Here is a 20,940-nt window from a genome sequence, read left to right on the forward strand (position 1 = left end):
ATTTCGTAGCAGTGCGCTGTTAAAGATCTACCAGGTGGCAACACTTCAAAATGTTAGTACTATATTTTGCATTACACGAATTGTTTGCAGCGCAAATGCATTTTGAAGTTTATATATTACAAGTATTTATCCGACAAGTGTTCGATGTCCACAAAGAATCGCTATTTATGAAAAGGGCGTGGAATTACGCATCATGTTGAAACACAAGCTCGATAGGCAAACGAAGGCTCTTGATCTAAGAAAACCTGAATCACTGCCAACAATCGACCAAAAATTTTATGCCTTTGAATGCAAGTTGAATGAAGAACTAGCGCAGCTTGAGTTGCCAAAGGAGATTTCTTGTGTTTACAATCCCGTCGAGTATGCGTCAGACTTACATTGCGCATATTTAAAAAAGTATTTAAGTGGAACCAAAAATGTTGTGTTTATTGGCATAAATCCTGGGCCAAAGGGGATGTGCCAGACAGGCGTAAGTAATATTTATTCTATGAACGTGTTAATATGTAATATATGCTTATAATATTCTTTGTAGATACCTTTCGGCAACGTTGGCACTATCCGTAATAAGATGCAACTTTCTGGTGAAGTGCAACAGCCGCCCTTGTTACATGCTAAACGACCTGTTACAGGTTTAAATTGCAGAACTGAGGAGCAGAGTGGATTACGTTTGTGGAATCTATTTGAGGAATTGGCTGGTAGCCTGGATGTATTCTTTCAACAATGCTTTGTCCACAACTTATGTCCTTTGGCGTTTTTTGATGAAAAAGGTGGGAATGTAACCCCTGACCACCTGAAGGGCGAATACAAGACGTTGATAAGAGACAAGTGCTTGATGACATTAGAGAAGCAGCTCGAATTGTTGCGGCCACAATTTGTTGTGGCTATTGGATCGTGGATTGAGATAGAGCTTAAAAAGAGATCTTCTTATTGTAAATCAAACGCAACAGTGATTCGTTTGAAACACCCAAGTATGCGTGTGCCCAACAATACAAAGTGGGCAGAAGAGGCGAAAGCATTGCTGGAGGAAAAAGATCTAATCAAATACATATGTAATAAGCCATAAGAGTGTTAAGCGAAGAAATGGAAGTTCACCTGAAAGTATAAGTATGTATATACATATATACATACAATGAGCTCTAATAGAATTTGCTCGGTTCCCTGTACATATGTGGGCTATGAGCGCTTGAGCGGATTGGCAGGTTGCCAGCTGTTGAGCTCTGGTGGATTGTGTAGGAAAAAGTGCTGGAAAAACGGCTTAGATGATTAATAGAAGAAACCCGACGAAAATTGGTAGATTTTTTGCAGTGATCTTTTTTTGCTTATCATAATAATAAAATCAAATATCAATCAAAATCAATATCATTCAATATGTGCACACAACCAGTGCTATTGGACTAGCACACCAAAACAACCGCCAAAAGCAATATGTAGGTTTGTATTTCCTCTAAGTTTTCCCCTAAGTCGTTAAACTATCATACACTTCACTTCACTTTACTGCATTGCACTACTGACCCTCACCAGACCTGGGCGACTGAAGAAATGCCACAGCTGCTGCCCTTTATATAGAGCGACTTTCATTCAGTCACTAAGTCACACTCAAATGTTGAGTTCGGCGCCAAGTAGAGATCGTGGCTGTCGAACTTTAAGTAACCAATCGGACGACTCTCTGCTGCGTTCGTAGGAGTCGTTGCAGCCGAGCTCTAAATCTCCCATGAGAACATTCTCTGCTGATTAAAGCACTCTAGCTTCGATTTACTTAAATATAAATACCAAATGAATACTGCTGCATACATATGGACAATTTAAATAATATCTAATTCTTCGTCCTTTGCTATCTGTCTATTCCATCCATCATATGTATGTATGCATGTGTGCCGTCACTGGCAGCAGCGCACCAAAATTGAAACTGCTCGCAAAGAGCTGCAATTTCTTCTCTTTTGAAAGAAGAGTATACCAATCATTTGGAATTTTAATTATTTTAGGAGGGACATGAAATCGTTGATGTGCACAAAGAATACTTCTCGACGAGAATGCACACATTCGCACTTACAGTATGAGTGTGCTTGTGTACGAAACGATAGCTGTTTATGTGTTTGTTGAATAGCTAGTGTATTAACAGAATTGAAAATATTTGAATCACGGCCAGTGTTGCCACACTGTTGCCGTTGAGTTGCCAATCACATTGTGGCTGTGAACAGCTGATTTTTGCTTGTTATTTTTTTGCTTGCCTGTGTCGTGGCGTCGTAGTCAGTTCTGTTTGTGTTAGCTGCGAATAAATTGCAATATTTCCATGCCAAATGGCCGCGTTTATGGAGGAGGCTCTTGTGGAAGCGAGGCGAGCACGTGACGCAGGCGAGGTTCCCGTTGGTTGTGTGTTTGTGCACAATGACAAGGTAATAGCACGTGGCGGGAACGAAGTGAATGTACATCGGAATGCAACACGTCATGCGGAGTTCATATGCATCGATGCCACCTTGGCGTACTGCCGTGAGAAGCGTTTGCCAGCACGCCAGGTGTTCAGTGAGATTAGCGTTGTGGTCACTGTGGAGCCCTGCATCATGTGCTCTGCCGCATTGCACACACTCGCCGTCAAGGAGATCATCTATGGCTGCGAGAATGATCGATTCGGTGGCAAGACAGTGATAGACGTTGCCGCCGTGGTTGGCCAACAGATCAACATAACGGGCGGTGTGCGAGCGGATGAGGCAATGGCCTTGCTAAAGGACTTCTACAAGGGCGAAAATCCGGCAGCACCACCCGTCGCAAAGAAGAGGAAATGACTGGATCTCAGTTGAAATGCGAGAAGAAAGAGAAGAAAAGAACAAGCACCGTAGTCACCTTAAGCTTCAGCTTATGTAAAACCGTTTTGTATATGTTTTAATTTATTATAAACTTTAAGCATAGAGTCTAAGCTAAATATGGCGTTCAGAACGTTACATTTAATATAAATACAATTACTGCATGAAGAGCAACAAGATGTTGTGCATATAGTCGAAGGCTGTGCCAATGCAACTCTTACAGGAAATCGAAAACAAATTATTTTATGTCATTCAAATTGCACCATCACCAGAAAATGATATTGTTAACCCTTGTGAAACTTATTGGTATTGCACTAAAACCTAAGCTAGTCTTTTGGCTCGTCATTTGCTGCGCAAGCTGCCCCGGATCGGGGAGCGTGCGGAGCAAACAATTGCGATTGCCTTTTACAATTTCTAAATTAATGCTATTGATTTATTAAAATGTATGTGTATGTTTTAGATGCGCAGATTGCGACGTCTGTGGCCGATGTTGACCCACTCCAGAGGCACACTGTTGCCCACGTTGTATGAGGCTGGATTGCAGCTGCTCAGCTTTCTAGCTGGCTCGCAGCGACGGCTCACATTCCAATAGGCGAAGCCTTGCGGGCAGCGATATATTTGTCCCTCGATGCGGCCTGTTTGCTGCGAGTAGCCGCACTTCACGAAGACTTGGCTGCATTCATCTTGGTTCAGTGCAAAGTGTCCCTCCTCCGGACAAAGAGGCTCTGTCGAATGAATCGGCACCTAAACGGAGACAAATTTGTGGGTTAGTAAGACTGTGCGATTTGCTATATCTAACAGATACTTGCCATGTTTAGTGGTTCCGCTGCCTCATCAAACAGCTGGGTACGAGACGATCCCTTGATGAAACAGGTGTCATTGGGTTCTGGCTTGCCACAGCGACATGATGCCTCCTGATAGACGGTGCCATTGGGACATTGGAACAATACAATATTCAGATTCGACTCCGAGTTCTCATTGCACTGGTAGAATACACCGCATTGCTTGGAATGTCGACGGAAGCCGGACGGGCAGACAAACATACTTTGCTCCTCAGTGGTTGTTGGGCAGGGAGCACTTGAATTATTGGATACCTCAGGCTTTGGTTTTTCTTGCTGTTCGGTGGTTGTCTCCACTGGCCTACTTGTAGTAGTTGTATCCGTTGGCTTAGTTGTAGTTGTATCCGTTGGCTTAGTTGTAGTTGTATCCTCCGGCTTATTTGTTGTTGTATCCACTGGCCTAGTTGTAGTTGTATCCTCCGGCTTATTTGTTGTTGTATCCACTGGCCTAGTTGTAGTGGTATCCACTGGCTTACTTGTAGTTGTTGTGCCAACTGGTCCACCTGTGGTAGTCTCTGGCTTACTTGTTGTCTCTGGCACCATGGTGGTGGTTGTCATATCTGTCCATGGTGTCGTTTCACTCGGTTTTGTTGTTGAAGTCGTGCTGCCTGAGGAGCAATTACCAGACACCTGATCGGCGTAGTTACATGTGTCCAGGGATGTGTCCCAGACCGTGCCCTTCGGACAACGGAACTTATATACTTGATAGGTATTCTTGTTCTTGGTACAGCGATAGTAAATGCTGCAGTCCTCTGGATCAGCGTGGAAGCCTTCAGCAGGACACGTGAAGTTCATTGCCGGAGCCTGAGTAGTAGTTGGAGGGTAGCCTGGAATTGATACAGTTGTCTCTGGATACATTTCTGTGGTTGTATAGTCGGTGGGCTTCGTTGGGGTATCCGTTGGCTTCTCCGTGTAATCTGTGGGCGTTGTTGGTGGCCCAGTTGGTTTCGTTGGAGAATCTGTTGGTTTCGTAACTATTTCTGTTGTCGGCTTTGTTGGTGTTTCGGTTGGTGGTTCTGTTGTTGGTTTCGTTGGCGGTTCTGTTGTTGGCTTTGTTGGTGGTTCCGTTGTTGGCTTTGTTGGTGGTTCAGTTGTTGGCTTTGTTGGTGGTTCAGTTGTTGGCTTTGTTGGTGGTTCCGTTGTTGGCTTTGTTGGTGGTTCAGTTGTTGGCTTTGTTGGTGGTTCAGTTGTTGGCTTTGTTGGTTGTTCTGTTGTTGGCTTTGTTGGTGGTTCAGTTGTTGGCTTTGTTGGTGGTTCAGTTGTTGGCTTTGTTGGTGGCTCTGTTGTAGGTTTCGTTGGAGGATTAGTAGTAATTTCGCTTGTGGTGACGGTTGGATTTGTTGTTGTATCTGTTGGAGGTTCAGTTTGACCTGCACAGCTCGGAACATTCTGCGCATGATCACAGGTTTGGATATCTGCATTCCAAGCAGTGTTCTTGGCGCACATAAATTCGTGCTTCGTGTAGGAGTCGCCTGTTTTCAGACACCTGTAAAACTTTCGGCAGTTGTTAGGATCAGGCATGAAGCCTTCGCCTTTACACTCGGTACCAGGTGGCAAATTAGGCACCTGGGTTGTAGTTTCCGGAAATATCGTTGTTGTTGGCGGTTGCGTGGAAGTGGTCCACGATGTTGTGGGCTGACTTTCAGTTGAGGTTGGTCTCGTTGTTGTCGTAGTCCATAAAGTCGTTGGAGGTTGATATGTTGTTGTTGGCTCAGCTGGAGTACTTGTGGGCTGGTTGGTTGTGGGTTGGTTAGTTGTCGGTTGGTTAGTTGTGGTCTGTCTATCCGTTGTTGATTCTGTGGCTGGCTCAGTTGGACGATTTGTAGTATTGATTGGTGTTGATGTTGGACCTTCCGTGGTATTGTCACACGGACCCTTATCGGACTCAGTTGTAGCACCATCTTCGGGCTTTGGATTGCACATATTCAGATCGTGATTGCAGGTTTGTAGGTCCTGGTCCCAAACTGTGCCCGCCGCACAATGGAACGCCACCTGGCTAAAGCCGCCCTTGCCATTGCTGATGCAACGATAGAATTTCGCACAGTTGTCTGGATCACCAATGAAACCCTCAGTTGTACATTTTACATTTTGAGTTGAGCTGGTTGGCTTTTGTGTAACAGGCCTTTGGGTAGTTGGTTTTTGGGTTGAGGGTTTTCCCGTTGTAGTGATCGGTTTTTCTATTGGTTTTTGTGTTGGTTTTTGGGTTGGTTTTTGGGTTGGTTTCTGTGTTGTCGGCTTTATAGTGGATGGTGTTGTGCTTGGGGATTGCGATGAGCCCTGATTAGGTGTGGTAGATGTTCCGATTGGCCGTTGAGTAGTGGCGCTACTGCCACAGTTTTTATCTTTGACGGCCCAGGCATGATTACAAGCTTCTATCTGGGCATCCCATACAGTCCCGGGTGGACACGAAAAGGCCACCGTATAGAAACCACCTCTATCATTGTCCACACAGCGATAGAACTTGGAACAGTCTTTATCATCGCCTAGAAATTGGCCATTAACATTACAATTACCAGATGGTTTCGGCGACGGGGTGGAGCTAGAGCTACTCGAGCTTGATGTTGTGGAACTGATATTGTTGCCAGATTGAGAGCTTGTAGATGTCGTTTGCTCTGTGGAGCTACTGCTTGAAGACGATGATGTAGAAGATTGGTTATTGCTGCTATTGATGACCCGCTTGCATTTAAGGCTCTGCATGTCAATCTGCGATGGATGGTTGCAGCTGTTGGCCTCGGGGTGCCAAAGGGTATTTGGTGGGCAAGTAAATGACACTTTCATAAATCCACCCTTTCCGTTGTCAACGCAACGATAGAATTTCGAACAGTTTTCCTTATCGTCTAAGAATGTTTCCTCACTCTCACATTTCTCTGCTGGCTTGAATGGCTTCTGCGTTGTTGTTGTGGTTGGTTCCTGGTTGGATGATCCTTGATTCGAAGAAGATTCTTGATTAGAAGAACCTTGATTTGATGACGAGCCTTGGTTGGATGACGAACCTTGATTAGAGGATGATCCTTGATTGGAAGATGATCCTTGATTCGAAGACGATCCTTGGTTGGAAGATGATCCTTGATTTGAGGAAGAACCTTGATTCGAGGATGATCCTTGGTTAGATGATGACCCTTGATTTGATGAAGATCCTTGATTAGAGGACGATCCTTGGTTAGATGACGACCCTTGATTGGAGGATGATCCTTGATTGGAGGATGATCCTTGATTAGAGGACGATCCTTGATTGGAGGATGACCCTTGATTTGATGAAGATCCTTGATTGGAAGACGACCCTTGATTAGAGGATGATCCCTGGTTAGAAGACGAGCTTTGATTAGAGGATGACCCTTGATTGGAAGATGATCCCTGATTAGAAGATGAGCCTTGGTTAGAGGACGATTCTTGATTAGAGGAAGAACTTTGAGAAGAAGATGATTCTTGATTAGAGGATGAGCCTTGATTTGATGACGATCCTTGATTAGAAGATGAACTTTGATTTGATGAAGATCCCTGATTGGAAGATGATCCTTGATTTGAAGAAGATCCCTGATTGGAAGATGAGCTTTGATTTGATGATGATCCCTGATTGGAAGATGAGCTTTGATTTGATGATGATCCCTGATTAGAAGAGGAGGAGGATCCTTGATTGGAAGATGAGCCCTCATTAGAGGACGATCCTTGATTAGATGAAGAGCCTTGATTAGAAGATGATCCTTGATTGGAGGATGATTCTTGATTGGAAGACGAGCCTTGATTTGATGAGGAGCTTTGACTAGAGGATGATCCCTGATTGGACGACGATCCTTGATTAGATGAAGAGCTTTGATTGGAGGATGATCCCTGATTGGACGCCGATCCCTGATTGGAAGACGAGCCTTGATTTGATGCACTTCCTGCACCACTAGCCATAGCTTTGCATTCTTCCTTCTGTACATCAGTTGGATGGTTGCAGCCCTTTGATTCGGGATCCCAAACAGTGCCTGGTGCACAATCGAAAGCAACCTTATCAAATCCACCATTTCCATTATCGACGCAGCGATAGAAGCGCGCACAGTCATTTTTGTCAGGCAAATATGTTTCCGAGTGCTCGCACTGGCCGTCAGGATTTGAGGGTTTACTTGTTGTCGAGTTCGAAGAACTTGTGGAGTTTTGTGCTACAGAGGAGTTGGATGTGGTCGATTGATTGCCAGAGTTCGAAGAAGATGAAGAGCTTTGATTGCTGCTCTGATTGGAAGACTGATTGCTGGAGTTTGATGATGAGGATGAGCCTTGATTGCTGCTCGAGGAACCTTGCTGATTGCTGTTTGACGATGATCCTTGCTGGATGCTAGATTGATTGTTGCTGTTACTATTGTTTGAGCCGGAACTAGAACTGCTTGATTGATTGTTTCCGTTGGATTGTTGGCTGGAAGTGTTGTTGCCACCTTGACCATTTCCGCTGCTGGAGGAGCCAGATTGTATGTTGCATTGTTTCTTTTGATCTTCGCTAGGTAGGACGCAAACTTTCTCCTCTTGACCCCAAACAGTGCCAGGACCACATGTAAATGGCACCACTTCCAAATTGCCATCAATATCCTTGCGACATCTGTAGAACTTGGCGCAATCCATTTTATCAGGTATGTAGGTGTTCTCGTCTTCGCATTCGCTTGATGCAGGCTGGTTTGTCTGATTGGTTTGGTTGCTGGAGCCGCTGCTCGACTGATTGTTCGATGAGCTCTGGTTGCTCTGGTTGCTCTGATTGTTGCTGGCAGACTGGTTACTGTTAGAGCTTTGATTTTCGTTATTGTTGGAGCCTTGACTGCTGGAATTTTGACTGTTGTTCGCGTTCTGGTTGCTGCTTGAAGACTGGTTGCTGCCAGAGTTCTGGTTATTACTAGAAGATTGGTTGCTTCCAGAGCTTTGATTCGAAGAACCCGAGCTGGCTTGTTGAGTACTACTACTCCAACTTTCTGTGCTGCTGGAAGACTGATTGCTGCTCGACGATTGTTGGTTGCTGCTCGCCGTGGATGACTCCTGGTTGGAGTTTGAGCTTGATTGATTCGAGGAGCTGTTGGAAGAGCTCGAGCTATTAGACGACGACGACATTGAAGAGTTTGTCGAAGAACTTTGTTGACTGCTGGACGAAGATGACGATGAGGTGGTATTCTGATAGCTCGAGTGGGATGACTGTGTCGAGGTTTGCTCATCGCTGAGAGGATCGGCCTGGTTGCGGCAGCCGCCATTGGCACGAACTTTGACTATATGGTTGCAGGACTGCAGAGACTCATCCCAGGCAGTTCCGTCCGAGCAACGAAAACCAATTTTATTATAGCCGCGCCCATTCGAGATGCAGCGATAGAACACGGTGCAGTCAATGGGATCACTCATAAATCCATCATCCTCGCACGACACGCCCTCCTCCTCAGCGGCCGAGCGCAAAGATGATGAGCTCGAAAAGGATATGACTGAAACACCACTCAGGCCTGTCAGTCCATAATTTGTGGGCAACTGATTTGCAGTAGCATAGGTGTGCAGCTCCAGGGCGGCGGCGGGTGTTACGGCGCTATTAAGCATCGCATTATGTCCATTCTGGTTATTGACGAGCCCATCAAATGGCAGCTGGCTGTCTGTCTCATCGCCGACATCGATTTCGTTCATGTACGGCTCGCACTCTCCGCGTCCGGCCAGCATCGGAGGCAGACACAGTTGGAGGGTGCGCGAGAAGACAGTGCCCTCCTTGCAGGCGAACATGTACGGTTTGATGTAATGCTCGGAACGCTTCTCGCAGCGGTAGTAGATGCGGCAGTCGTAGTCATCGGGAAACAGGCCCTCCTCCGGGCAATAGAAGGCAACATCATCGGGGCCACTGCGTCCGCGGGCTGACGAAGATGGAATGTCTGCAATAAAAGTCAAGCGATATACTCGTTTGTAAGTTGGATTTAGTTGGGGGCCATTGCGATTAAGCATATAAATTAATATTGTCACGCCCAACGGCACTGGCCGAGTGCATTTCAGTCAAATGTTTGTCAAAGGATACATACGTTATATATGTACATGCACATATATAGGATATGTGCTGGCAATTCAGAACCGGCCGCTGGAACAAACCATTCAACTGAAACTTCCTGTCACAAATGCCCCGCCTGAATATATTTTGCTCAATTTCATCTGACATTTTGCGCTCCACCATCTCCCCCCCCCCCCCCCCCCCTCTCTCTCTCTCTCTCTTAAAGCGGGATTTTTCTCGTTGTCAAAATAAAATTGATAATTTATTGTCATTCAATGGGAGAGTGTGCTGTTTTTTTTTTATTATGTATTTGGAATCTGCTTCTTCTTATACTGCTGCTGTCGTTCATTCCAATAAATTTAAATGCATTTATGGCCCTTACAGCGGAACAAATTCATTTCGAAAATGAATTGTGCATGTTTTTTTTATTCACGTACTCACAGCCCCATTGGCCGCAACAATGTTTTTTCCAATTTTTTTTTTGGCCGACATGCCTTATAAACGAAATTGTTGTTGCGGCATGCAAATCTGGCAAAAACATTGTAAACGCGCGTCTAAAAATTAGACCCAACAGGGATTGGCATAAATTTGCATCAGTCACTATGCGATTTTCATTGGAGCCATGTAAGCCAAAGCCAATGCTTTATGGCCTGACGGCGTGCCCTCAGCCATACAGGTCCATTTACTCTGCCAAAATTGCCAAAATCCAAGGCCCATAAAACTTAATTATGGCAAATGTATGTGGCTCACTACTCCAGCTCAACGAAATTGCCGTTTTTTGTGCCTTTTGAGAGAGGTGGAGAAAAAAGAAAACGCTGAAGCTACGGCTCAGTAAAAAATTAGAAATGATTTGCCTAACTTAAAGTACAAATCGTATTAAATAATTGCCAGCAAATATTTAAGTAAACTAATATGTCCTATAAGTCAAGTTCCTTAATTGCTAACCTGAGTCATGGCTGGGTTAATAGAATTAATTTGGCTAGAACAAAGTGAATGATAGGATGATTTTATTATTTTTTTTATCAACTACTTTACTTAACCGATTTGAATAATGTATCTCGGCTGCTGTTGTCTAGTTACCCAGCAATCCAAGACTCTTTAGTGATTCTGCCTCGAATCGCCTTTGCATAATATGTTTTAATAAAACCCAAAATAAATCTATCGCAATTGATTTGAAGAGCGTGTTGACTGCTTTTAGAAATGCATAAAATTCAAGTAATTCAACAAATCCCATAAGCCACTTTACATGGAAACATAATATCAAATTTTAATGGAAATATTATAATATGCAGTGGGACCCCGAAAAGCGTCGCTCCCATTACTCTCGCTCGCATTCGGCGCGCATGGCTTTCGCTGAGTCTAAATTGACCGTTTTGTGATTTTAATTATATATGATGTTTACTTTGGAACTTATGCAAAATGAAATAAAAGGAGCGACCGCAAACTTATACGGCGCCCAGCAGGCGACAGGCGTAACGGGTCCCAGGCCACAGGCTGACCGCACAGCATGTCCGCAAATAGTTTTGGATACGCCATGTTCCGGGACGAGCACTGGCACTGCCGAAATCTGTGTGTGTGTGTGTGTGCTAGTGTCGTAGTGTGTTGCGTTAAAATTTCAATTTGCAGCATTAAAGCATATTATGGCATAGTAAATGTAGTTATTAAAGCTTAAACTATTCGCCGTTGGCTTATAGGAGCCAACACTTGATACTCTGCCAGAGGGTAATACAATTTGCCATGCAACGTGTTTATATGTTATACTATAGTGTAGTATACTCATAATCTGTAGATATTTCCTCTGCTTGTTTTATTTATTACAAGACAGACCACATCATAATTGTCTCTATATATCTATATGATCGTTCAATGTGTTCTACGGGATTGTGTTAGAGTTTTCTATACTACTATAGTATAATCTAAATATTAATATGAATGCTTCGGCCTTTCTCTTTTTTGTTTTGTTTATTTGGGTTGTTATGCATAGCTTTGGTGTGCGAAAACTCTAGCTCCACATTTTAGGCAAATGGCAAATAGTAATTAAAATTGTTCCATTATTTTCATAAATAAATATTTATTGAGCATGGCCGTTGTGATGCCTTATTACCTAAAAAAAAAAAGATACATAGCTGGCATTTTTCGCTTTAGCTTTGAAGAGAGAGGAAGCAATGGGAATACTGTTTCGACAATTTAAATATAAGAAGCAATCAAAAGAGAGAGAGAAAGAGAGAGAGAGAGAGGAAGAGAGAGAGATATGCGTACGTATATAAAACAATTAATATATGAAGCTTAGATATTTTTAAAATTATTTCATAAGCTGTGAGCTCTTAAAAGCTTTAACTATACATATATTATAAATTATGTTACTAGTTCCTTCAGCGAGATTTGTGGATCTATGGTAATTACAAGAATAAATATAACACCTATAAATTTTAATATATGGCAGAGTAATTAATTAATTTTATAAGAAGAGATTAACTGTAAGAACTTATTTATATTACAACTCACTTGGAAAACGTTCTATAGCTATAACTTTACTCAGTTTTACTTCATAAAGAATATGCAAAATAGTTATTTAAAAATTCTGTTGTGTATATAATTGGTTATTATCCAAGGCGAGTTTCGTGAGAAGCCTGAGCCGCGATTTGATTACCTTGGCTTGCAAGCCGACTACAGACTAATATAATAAAGCAGCTCATCCTATTCTCTTTTTGTGTAAATGCCAACGTAGACAAAATAAAAGAATTCAGATGTCAGTTTTCATTTTGCCTTGTGCATTGCATTCCGGCGAGTTGGAAGCTATTTTCGCTTTGTACAAGTAGTTGCATGTTGTAAATATGATATTTGGAATTTTGAGCTGCTGTCCAAGTTTGTCGCTCCCATGGCATTTGCTACTACGACTACTACTCCTGCTGCTGCTGGTGCTGCTGCTTCTGGGCTTGGTATAATTTCATTTGCGTCTGGTGGCATTTTGTCGCTAACTTTATGTTGAGCAACGTACGTGTGCGGCCAGGATGGCGTCAACAGTTTTATGGTAGATACACCAAGTGGGACAAAGAGAGACAAGGAGTGAAGAGTGAAAGAGAGAAAGATATGGGGAAGTAGAGAGCTAGAGATAAAGAGATGCAGAGAGCTAAATATAGAGAGAGAGAAAGAGAAAAAGTAAAGAAGAGGTAGAGGCGAATTATTTCTCCATATCCTATTCATAAAGATTTTCATATACAAAATAAGTCTTTTATTATTAAAATCTATAAAGAATATTTGTTTTTAAAACAGCCGATTAGCTTTCTCATAATTTTTTAAAATTTACTTTAGAAATAATTATTGAACTTTTTTTAAATTAATTTTTAAAATATTTTAAACTTTCATATTTAAGTTAAAGAAATCTGTATGAGAACTTCTTTTGGAGTATCGCAGATGCCACAGAGTATCTGCTAGTCGTATATTTTGTTGACTTGATTACCTAAGCTTAGTCTCATTTTTGTTTTTGTATGTTTTCTGGTTCTCTCAGAAGTGTGTCTTTGGCTCGGCATTAGATGCGCCAAATGACCAGCCAGAAGAAATTCAATTTATTATGCAGCTTGACTTTTTTCTGACATGCTGGGCGAGATGACAGTGCGCCTGATGCTGTGACAGTTGCTTCGTATAAAGCCTGGAATGGAAAGAGCACACAGTACGCTAATTCCAACAGCTGTCCTTGTTGAAGATTCCGTTTGCTCTTTGCCGCTCCGCACCCCAGTGGGCCCTCTGCCCTCCGCTTGCCCTGTTGCGATTATAGATTTTGGTATGCGATGCGGCAGCTGCGTTTGAATTTCGCGCTGCGCTGCGCTTGAACAGCTTTTAATATTGGAAATGTCCTTGAAAACATTGCAATGACCAGTGCACCGAATCCGACAACATTACTCATACGCAGCGTGTGACACCGTTGCCCGCCTGCCTGCCTGTCTGTCTGCCTGGGTTTCTTGTGCCAACTTCCTCATTGGCATACATTATTCATTTTTCGAGATAAACTCGGTAAGAAATTGCTGACAGCTGCCATAAAAGATATTTAATATCGAACTACGTTTTGTCGCACATTTAAATGGAAATTATATTTGACTTGGCAGCAATTAATTTGAGTTTCAACAACTTAAGAGCTTCAGTGCTTGTCATGTCAACTAAGTAGTTGAGATGGCACGGAATGCCTGCTTGCCTGATGGCCTGCCCTGCTTTCATGGCTGCCTGCTGGCCCGGCTGCTGGTAAATTAAACATAAAGCGCTTTTAGTTAGAATCACGTTCGTCTCAATTAAACTACATTAAATTCAATTAACGAGCAGCAGGAGGCAGCTGCGCAAAATATAAGCAACACTCCCATTACGGTTAGAGGCGAGGGTTCGCCCTGTTGTGCCAAAGATCTTTGTGTGCGAACGACCTGACCTACTATAACTGGCAATAGAGCCAGTGACATTGTCTTTCTCGGCCGGGTCTACGTCGTCTACGTTACAATTGACTTTCATTACTTCTTACAATCATGTTGCATTATTGAGCGTTGTCACATTGGACAGGCCCGTTGAGATGAGAGAACGAGTCGACGAGTCGACGACTCGATGACTCAACAATCCCAAGACTGCGTGCTGCACGACGCGTTAGTTCGTTCGTGTAATTAAGTTTAATATTTAATTTAATTGCATATTGTAGACATACAGTTACAACAACTACAACAACTACAGCAACTACAACAGAGCAAATGAGTCATAAAAGGACACGAGCACGCTCCGAGACATTGCCTGGCTCAAAATTATAATGAAAGCCGGAAGCGAAAAGGCTTTCAGACAAAGTTGAGAGTATCGTCGCCTTAGCCACACCCACAACAACCAATTGCCCAACTGGCAAAGGTGAAGGCGAAAGTCCAGGAATCGCTTATAGCCAGTGTCCTGTGTTCGTGACTTCTTAGCCCCAGCAGAGCTCCCACATACATACATACATTCATACATATATGCGTTGTCTAGCGCTTAGTTACTTTATTTTATGTTGACCTCTTTCGGCTGCATTATTATCATTGGAGTTGTGCCTGACCTGCTTATGGCCGGTTACTTTATGTTCTTGGCATGGGATTATGGCATGTTAGCAGTCAGTTTGTGTCTAGGCTTTTGGGCGTGTTCACTGTATTAAACAACTTGTTCTTGGCCATCTAATGAATTGCGTTCGCAACCCAATTTGCCAGCCAAGCTAATGATGCATAGCCACATGGCTGCTCCTTATGCAATAATAATCAGGCTCTTTAGCTTTCGACTCAAATTGATTCATAAACATCAAAGTTTATGTTTTATATAGATAATCAAGCGGTTTTTGTTTGCGGCGAACATTAACACAGACATTAAATAAATGTTTTAATAAATATCTTAAACATATGTATATTTTGATTAATATTTGATGCTTTATATCTATAATATATATTATCTAATCAAGCAGTGGTTTGAGCAGAAACTAACGCATTTAAAAATCAATTAAATTAAATACTTTAATAAATAATTAAAACAAAAATACTTTGGAAAATATTTTCTATAAATATAATAAATATTTTAAATAAATACTTTGGTAAATATTTGAAAAAAATATTTTGTCAAATTTTTTAAATTAATATATTTGTTAAAATATTTTAAATTAAGTTTTAAAATCAATAGACTAAATAAATATAAAAAATTCAAATAAATTGCCAATAAATATATTTTTAAATAAATATATTGATAAATATTTTTAATAGATATTTGAATAAATATTTTGAATAATATATTTTAGAATAATTAAAATAAATCATTTAATAAGGATTTTCATATTTATATCAGCTCAGTACATTTGATTAATGAATTCCGCAGTTTACGTTTGAGTGAAATCTGTGTCAAGCACTAAAATATCAATAAAATAAATACATGTTTAATAAAATGAAAATTCACTAGGTCAAAACTCAAATTATATTTTGTTTATTCAAACGATTATATGCATGCAAAGTTATTTAAATATTTTATTTATTGCCAAAAATGCAAATCGTTTGCAGTTACTTTACGAAGGTCTTAATTTGATTGCAAGCTCAAGCATCTGACTGTGAGGCGCTTTAATTAAAAAGTTTCAATCTCCTCATAACTTTTTTTTAGCTACATTAGATATTGATTTGATGCTGCAGTCTACTTGGTTATGCCCAATGTTACAGTTATATTTCATTGGTTTCTAGCAAAGTTGCCCATTTCTCGGCGAAGCGTCAATAGCCGGCAGTTATTGGGCGTGAAAAGTTAGATATTTGCATGTTTGAGTATACCTCACTATTAAGTAACAATCCTAACAATGAGTGAGTGGGAGTAACTGTGTGTGAGTTAGTGCCAATGTGCGTGTGTGTGTGTGTGTGTGTTGAAGGTAGCGGGAGTCTGTGTACAGCCCACGGGATTCAATTAATTTCATTTGTAGTGCGGCGCAACGAAACGCTGCAAGCGATTACTAAACACACACTGACACACACACACACACTCGCACACAGAGACAGAGGAAGCACATGCACACATACCGACACACCCTGACTAGCGCAAAGTTGTACTTACAATATTTTCAATTAAGCTGCAACAATACCACAAGAATAATAACAATTACAGCAGCAACAGCAACAATTTTATACAATGCAGTACATATATGGGTGTATGCAGAGGTGTGTGAGTGTGGGGTAGCTGCAAAAGCTCCCATGCCACGCCCAGTCACTTTCCAATCCACTTTCAGGCAGCTCATAGAATGCTAAACCAATCTTAAGAGCGGGTAGTGTGAAGGCTGAAGGAGGTGTGAGCGGGCTGGACTGGGATCTCACAGGTTGCGTCTATTGTACTACGCCGTATGCCTGAGATACGGTTGATAACAGCTAGAGCAACTGCCAGAGCAGCTGATATGCATTGTGACAGAGCACCGGCAGCTAACGATGTGGCGTCACCTTTAGAATTAACTTTGCCTGGCGCACCTGGAGGAACAATCGCCGTAAAGCAGGCTCCTTATATCCATAAGTAGTTAACATATTAACAGGGCAACTGGGGCAACTGGGCCAAGTTAATACTTACCAATGATTGAATTTCGTCGAAATTGAAAATTTATTTAAGCCACTAGCTCTTACTATTATTATTGCTGCAGCACTGTTGTCTCTATTATTTAGATAATCGGCTCAGCTTAAACCTTGTTAATTCCATATTCAAAATGCCTCTGCGCCTATTATTAAATTATATTTGCATACACAGCCCTGTGCATTGTTAGTCCACTCGCTTGCTAAGGTCAATAGCATTGTGTTTCTAATCGTAAATTAACAGTTGTGCAGACACACCTCAGGTGTGCATAACCTTTGTAAGCTTTGAAACAAAAGGTTGCCCTAAGGCCACGGAAGCTCTTAAGCGAAGAGCAGACAGCGGAGCGGAATAGAATGGAATAGAATATGCCCAGCTGGACTAAGGTCTGCTCAAAGGCCATGTAATTTACCTAACTTCAGCAACTGCCATAAAAATGAGAAAAAACCAAAACAAAAACAAGCTCAAACTGCAATTCAGAGTCGCGTCTTCAAGTGGAAGTTATGCACGTGTTAATTATTTATAGGAGTATCAGTTGAAATGCAACTGGAGAGCTGCAGAGCTGGAATACCAGAGAGCTGGCCATAAGAAGCTATCGCGCTGCAAATACCTGAATACAGAATGCCTGAGCTGCTGGCCAGAGTTCTCTGGAATAAATTATACAAATTATTATTTAGTCAGGCAGCTGCCTCACACTCTCACACTCTCGCACTCCCAGGCTCTAGGCCAGGCTGGCCGATCCGGTTAAGGCAAAAGTTATGCGCAGACAAATCGCTTATTTAGATTAGAGCTGACAGCTGCGCAGCCGCAGAGGCAGCCGGCAGAGCAGGGGCAGCGGCAACTGGCTGCAATCTCGATTTACAGTCGGTTTGCTTAACGATTTGCTTGTTGTGTTGCATTGGCGTCGCAGTTGCGCCAACAAGATTGTTAGCAGGACTCGGGGCGTTGCTGTAATGCCAGCTAAATGTCTAGTTAAGTTAAGCGCAGCTGCTGCGTGCCTATCTTGGCCTTTTGGTGTGCGATCATTTTCAATTAGCCGCTCACAGTCAGCCGCATAAGTAATGCTCCCTGTTAAATTTACTCCAGCCGGAGGTGCACAAATTACCGCTCAAGCCACATGCTAATAAAATGATGTGTAAGACGGTGGCTGTGGCGAGCTGTGATCGTGAATGATTGATGACAGCTCACATGGGCTGGGCTAAGTGGCACTCAAGGATTATTAAATGGACTCGAAATGTGAAACGAAACAGTTTTTGCGCGGACTTTGTGCATTTGTCATAATAAAATTAGCATTTAGCTGGCGCCGAACTGAACTGCCTGGGGGGAATGTCTGCAGACAAGGATTTACCGGCAACTGCCTCGAGCTGCAACACTTATCAGCGTGTTGGCAGCCATCACTACGGAGTCAGCAGGCAAGGGGAAAGTGGAACGTGGCAAAGGCGACAGCAGCAGAAGCAACAGAGGCAACAGAGGCAAAGGCTCGATGACAATTTTTGCAATTTCTAATTTGCCTTTCACCCACTTGTTTCATGTGCCACTGCAGATTTCATTCCATTGATTGCGACGCGCAGTGGCACGAGGCAAAACAGTGTATTGCTGCAGCTGTTGCTGCTCCTGCTGCTGCTGCTGCTGCTGCTGGTGGTGCTCCTGCTGTTGCTCCTTGTGCTTCAGTGTTTGCCCCAGGGAACTGTCTGTCTGCGCGTTGGCTCGTTTGCCAGGGTGCGGACGTTTGCCCAGCTGAATACCACACAACATGCAAAGGAGCAATGATAGTTGGCTATATTATTATTGAAATGACTAATTCAATTTGAGCTCCCATGGGCCAGCCCACTGGTGGGTGTGGCAGCATTTAAGCCGACTATCGCTTTTCGCTTAGCTAACAAACAACGAGATGTTGGCTTTTTGCTGACTGGGCCAAACTAAATTCAAATCACGTACGGTGTCCATTGCCATTTTTTCGCTTTTCTTGTTTTTTCTTTTTTGCTGACCAATTTCACGCAGCTGCAACAAATCAAAAAGCAAGCAGCAAATCGAGAGTCGAGGCGAGTCGAGCGCCGTCACAGACGGCGTCCGAGAGAAGTGCTAAATAAATTGAAAAATTCTAAATTTTAATAAAAATTGTCGCAATATGGCTATGAAATTGCCATGAGCTGCGGGCCACCGTCAGCCAGGAACAGCACTGGCAATGGTAGAGGCAACGGCAACGGCAACACAGAGATGGCCATCCCATGGCATATCCATGGCAATCACGTGATCCGCATTCGTTGCATCGCAAATTCATTTTGTATGCCAGTTCATGAAATTAAGTGAGTATATTGGTTTTCTGCAGATTGACATTCTATGACCTATTTGAAGATTTAGATTGTAGATTTAATGTGACATAAATTTGAATGGATATACATTAGGGCGTGGCAAATCGGCAATGTGTATATATATATAAATTTGATGATCTATATATTAAATTAAGCGAGTAAATTAATTGTCTGAAGTTAGAGTCGTATCAAAATACTGTCGAGTCCCGATAATTCGAAATGGCAAAGGTATATTTTTTTTTTTCGACTTACACAGAAATTCAAATTATTGAGAATAATCTGGAACTTTTTTCCAAGGGTATAGAATTTTTTTTTTCGATTTTTTGCGATTTTAGGTTTATCAAAGCTCGACTCGAAGTTATATGATCAGACATTTACTTCTTACCTCAGTTGAGCTGCTTAACAAATTTAATATATACCTTTATATCTAAATATGTAGTTATATATATCTTTAATTTTTAAGAGCTTGCTAGGCAAGTTACTATAACGAAGTTAGCTTATACGAGTATCAGGTCGTCGGCTACGCCCGATAACAAAGCACTTCACTGTTGCTTTTTTTGATGCTAGGAGAGCATCGATTGATATGTAGTTGCCAGTAGCTTAGTGTGAGCGAATTCTGATAGGTGCTGTTGTTTTTTTTTTCCCATATTTTCTGTTTAATGTTTTTATTGGTATATCATACCCTCTAATCGAAATAGATAATCGATACAATTGGGCGTTTCTAAAACGTGTAATTGGTTTTGCAATTGAACTAAATATATAAATGATAGTAAAAAAATATTCAGCAAATTCTTAATAGGCAGTCTGCCGGAAGAAGAAAGATATAGCTAGGCTTTAATAGCTTTCAACAGAGAAGATATCTGCCTTAGGCCATTAATTGAGGTCTACCTATTCTGTATAGGATATCAACTAGTTGCCACAGCTTGAATTGAGGCTTTGGCTGTGGTTGATCCGGTTGAGTGTCGAGACGAAGGATTTAGTTTGTCGCCATTGAATCGGCCGCGTAAGCCCTGCTGGCATTCCCTGTGTGATTTTGTCACTCATATTTCATGGGCAGTTCAGTTTATTGTCCCGTTTTTCTTTATTTTTTGTGTGCTGAGTTTTGTTGCTTAAATGCGCTGCATATTTCAATTTAATTTCAATTGATGCGATGTTGACACATATTTGAAATTTATTAAGAGCTTAAACTAGTCGAGGAATGCGCTTAAACTAAAAAATTAAAATATGTACATTTATTAAATTGACAAAATCAATATTCCACAAATGACATGATATACATTATTAATATACGGACAGAGCACGTACATATAGCAGCAAAAAATCAGCCAGGGATCTGGGAAATTTCTTTTCAGTGAGGTCGTGCGTATGGTATAAAAATGATGATAATTGGTGCAAAAACAATCGCAACATTTTATAAACTGTATTCAACGGCAACAACTGATTTTTTTCCTCGCACAATTTTAACATTTTAATTAATAATATTTCGCATGCGTTTATATCCTCTGGCCGCAAAGGACATTGTGCACTTGTTTGGCAATATGATTTTGACAGATAATTAGTTTTTGCACAATATGCCGCTGGAAACACTTTGATGGTTCGAATAAATGAGTTTTTGCCTGCACCTTGACCTGCCAATAAAAAATATGTCTATCTCGATATGGATTCAGATATATCATATCGGAACTATAGGCAGTGCTTGAGTAGATATAGCACAATATCGGTCTTGCTTGTATTTCGAATAAAATTTGATTGGAGTTACAGTCAAGCTAAGTTTTGTCTATCGACTTCAGATATATTATATCAGGACTATAGACCTGACATATTTAATATAGACCGTGCTTGAGTAGATATAGCAAAATATCTGCCTTTGTATTTCAAATGAGTCTTTTAATCCGTAAGTGAACTCTGAAGATTTATTTGCGGATATGGCTTAAACAACATTTCTATATAAT

At 41.7% G+C, this 20,940-nt stretch overlaps 3 protein-coding genes across 4 annotated transcripts in view; 2 read left to right on the forward strand and 1 right to left on the reverse strand.

Moving 5' to 3' along the window:
* The first annotated feature begins 59 nt into the window (after positions 1-59).
* Smug (Single-strand-selective monofunctional uracil-DNA glycosylase) lies at positions 60-1,223 on the forward strand. The gene is made up of 2 exons (XM_018000638.2): positions 60-469; positions 533-1,223. The coding sequence occupies exons 1-2, from the start codon at positions 194-196 to the stop codon at positions 1,061-1,063; spliced, it is 807 nt and encodes a 268-aa protein (XP_017856127.1). The 5' UTR covers positions 60-193; the 3' UTR covers positions 1,064-1,223.
* A 1,010-nt stretch (positions 1,224-2,233) lies between these two features.
* Mur89F (Mucin related 89F) overlaps positions 2,234-20,940 on the reverse strand; it is a 54,828-nt gene continuing 36,121 nt past the window's right edge. Inside the window, exons 4-6 of one of the 2 annotated variants that reach the window (XM_089463058.1) lie at positions 6,631-9,501; positions 3,608-6,561; positions 2,234-3,542 (exon numbers count right to left, since the gene is read on the reverse strand). In XM_089463058.1, the coding sequence (XP_089319184.1) occupies positions 3,255-3,542; positions 3,608-6,561; positions 6,631-9,501 (6,113 nt within the window). In that variant the 3' untranslated portion in view covers positions 2,234-3,254. Of the gene's footprint in view, positions 3,543-3,607; positions 9,502-20,940 lie in introns of both variants that reach the window. The other variant, XM_018000636.2, reaches the window with a different exon arrangement.
* Positions 2,298-2,975, forward strand: LOC108608983 (tRNA-specific adenosine-34 deaminase catalytic subunit ADAT2). The gene has a single exon (XM_018000639.2). It carries the CDS (start codon positions 2,298-2,300, stop codon positions 2,778-2,780), a length of 483 nt encoding a protein of 160 aa, XP_017856128.1. The 3' UTR covers positions 2,781-2,975.

Source organism: Drosophila arizonae, chromosome 2, assembly GCF_054131065.1.
Source record: "Drosophila arizonae isolate 15081-1271.41 chromosome 2, UAZ_ARI_1.0, whole genome shotgun sequence".
NCBI lineage: Eukaryota > Metazoa > Arthropoda > Insecta > Diptera > Drosophilidae > Drosophila > Drosophila arizonae.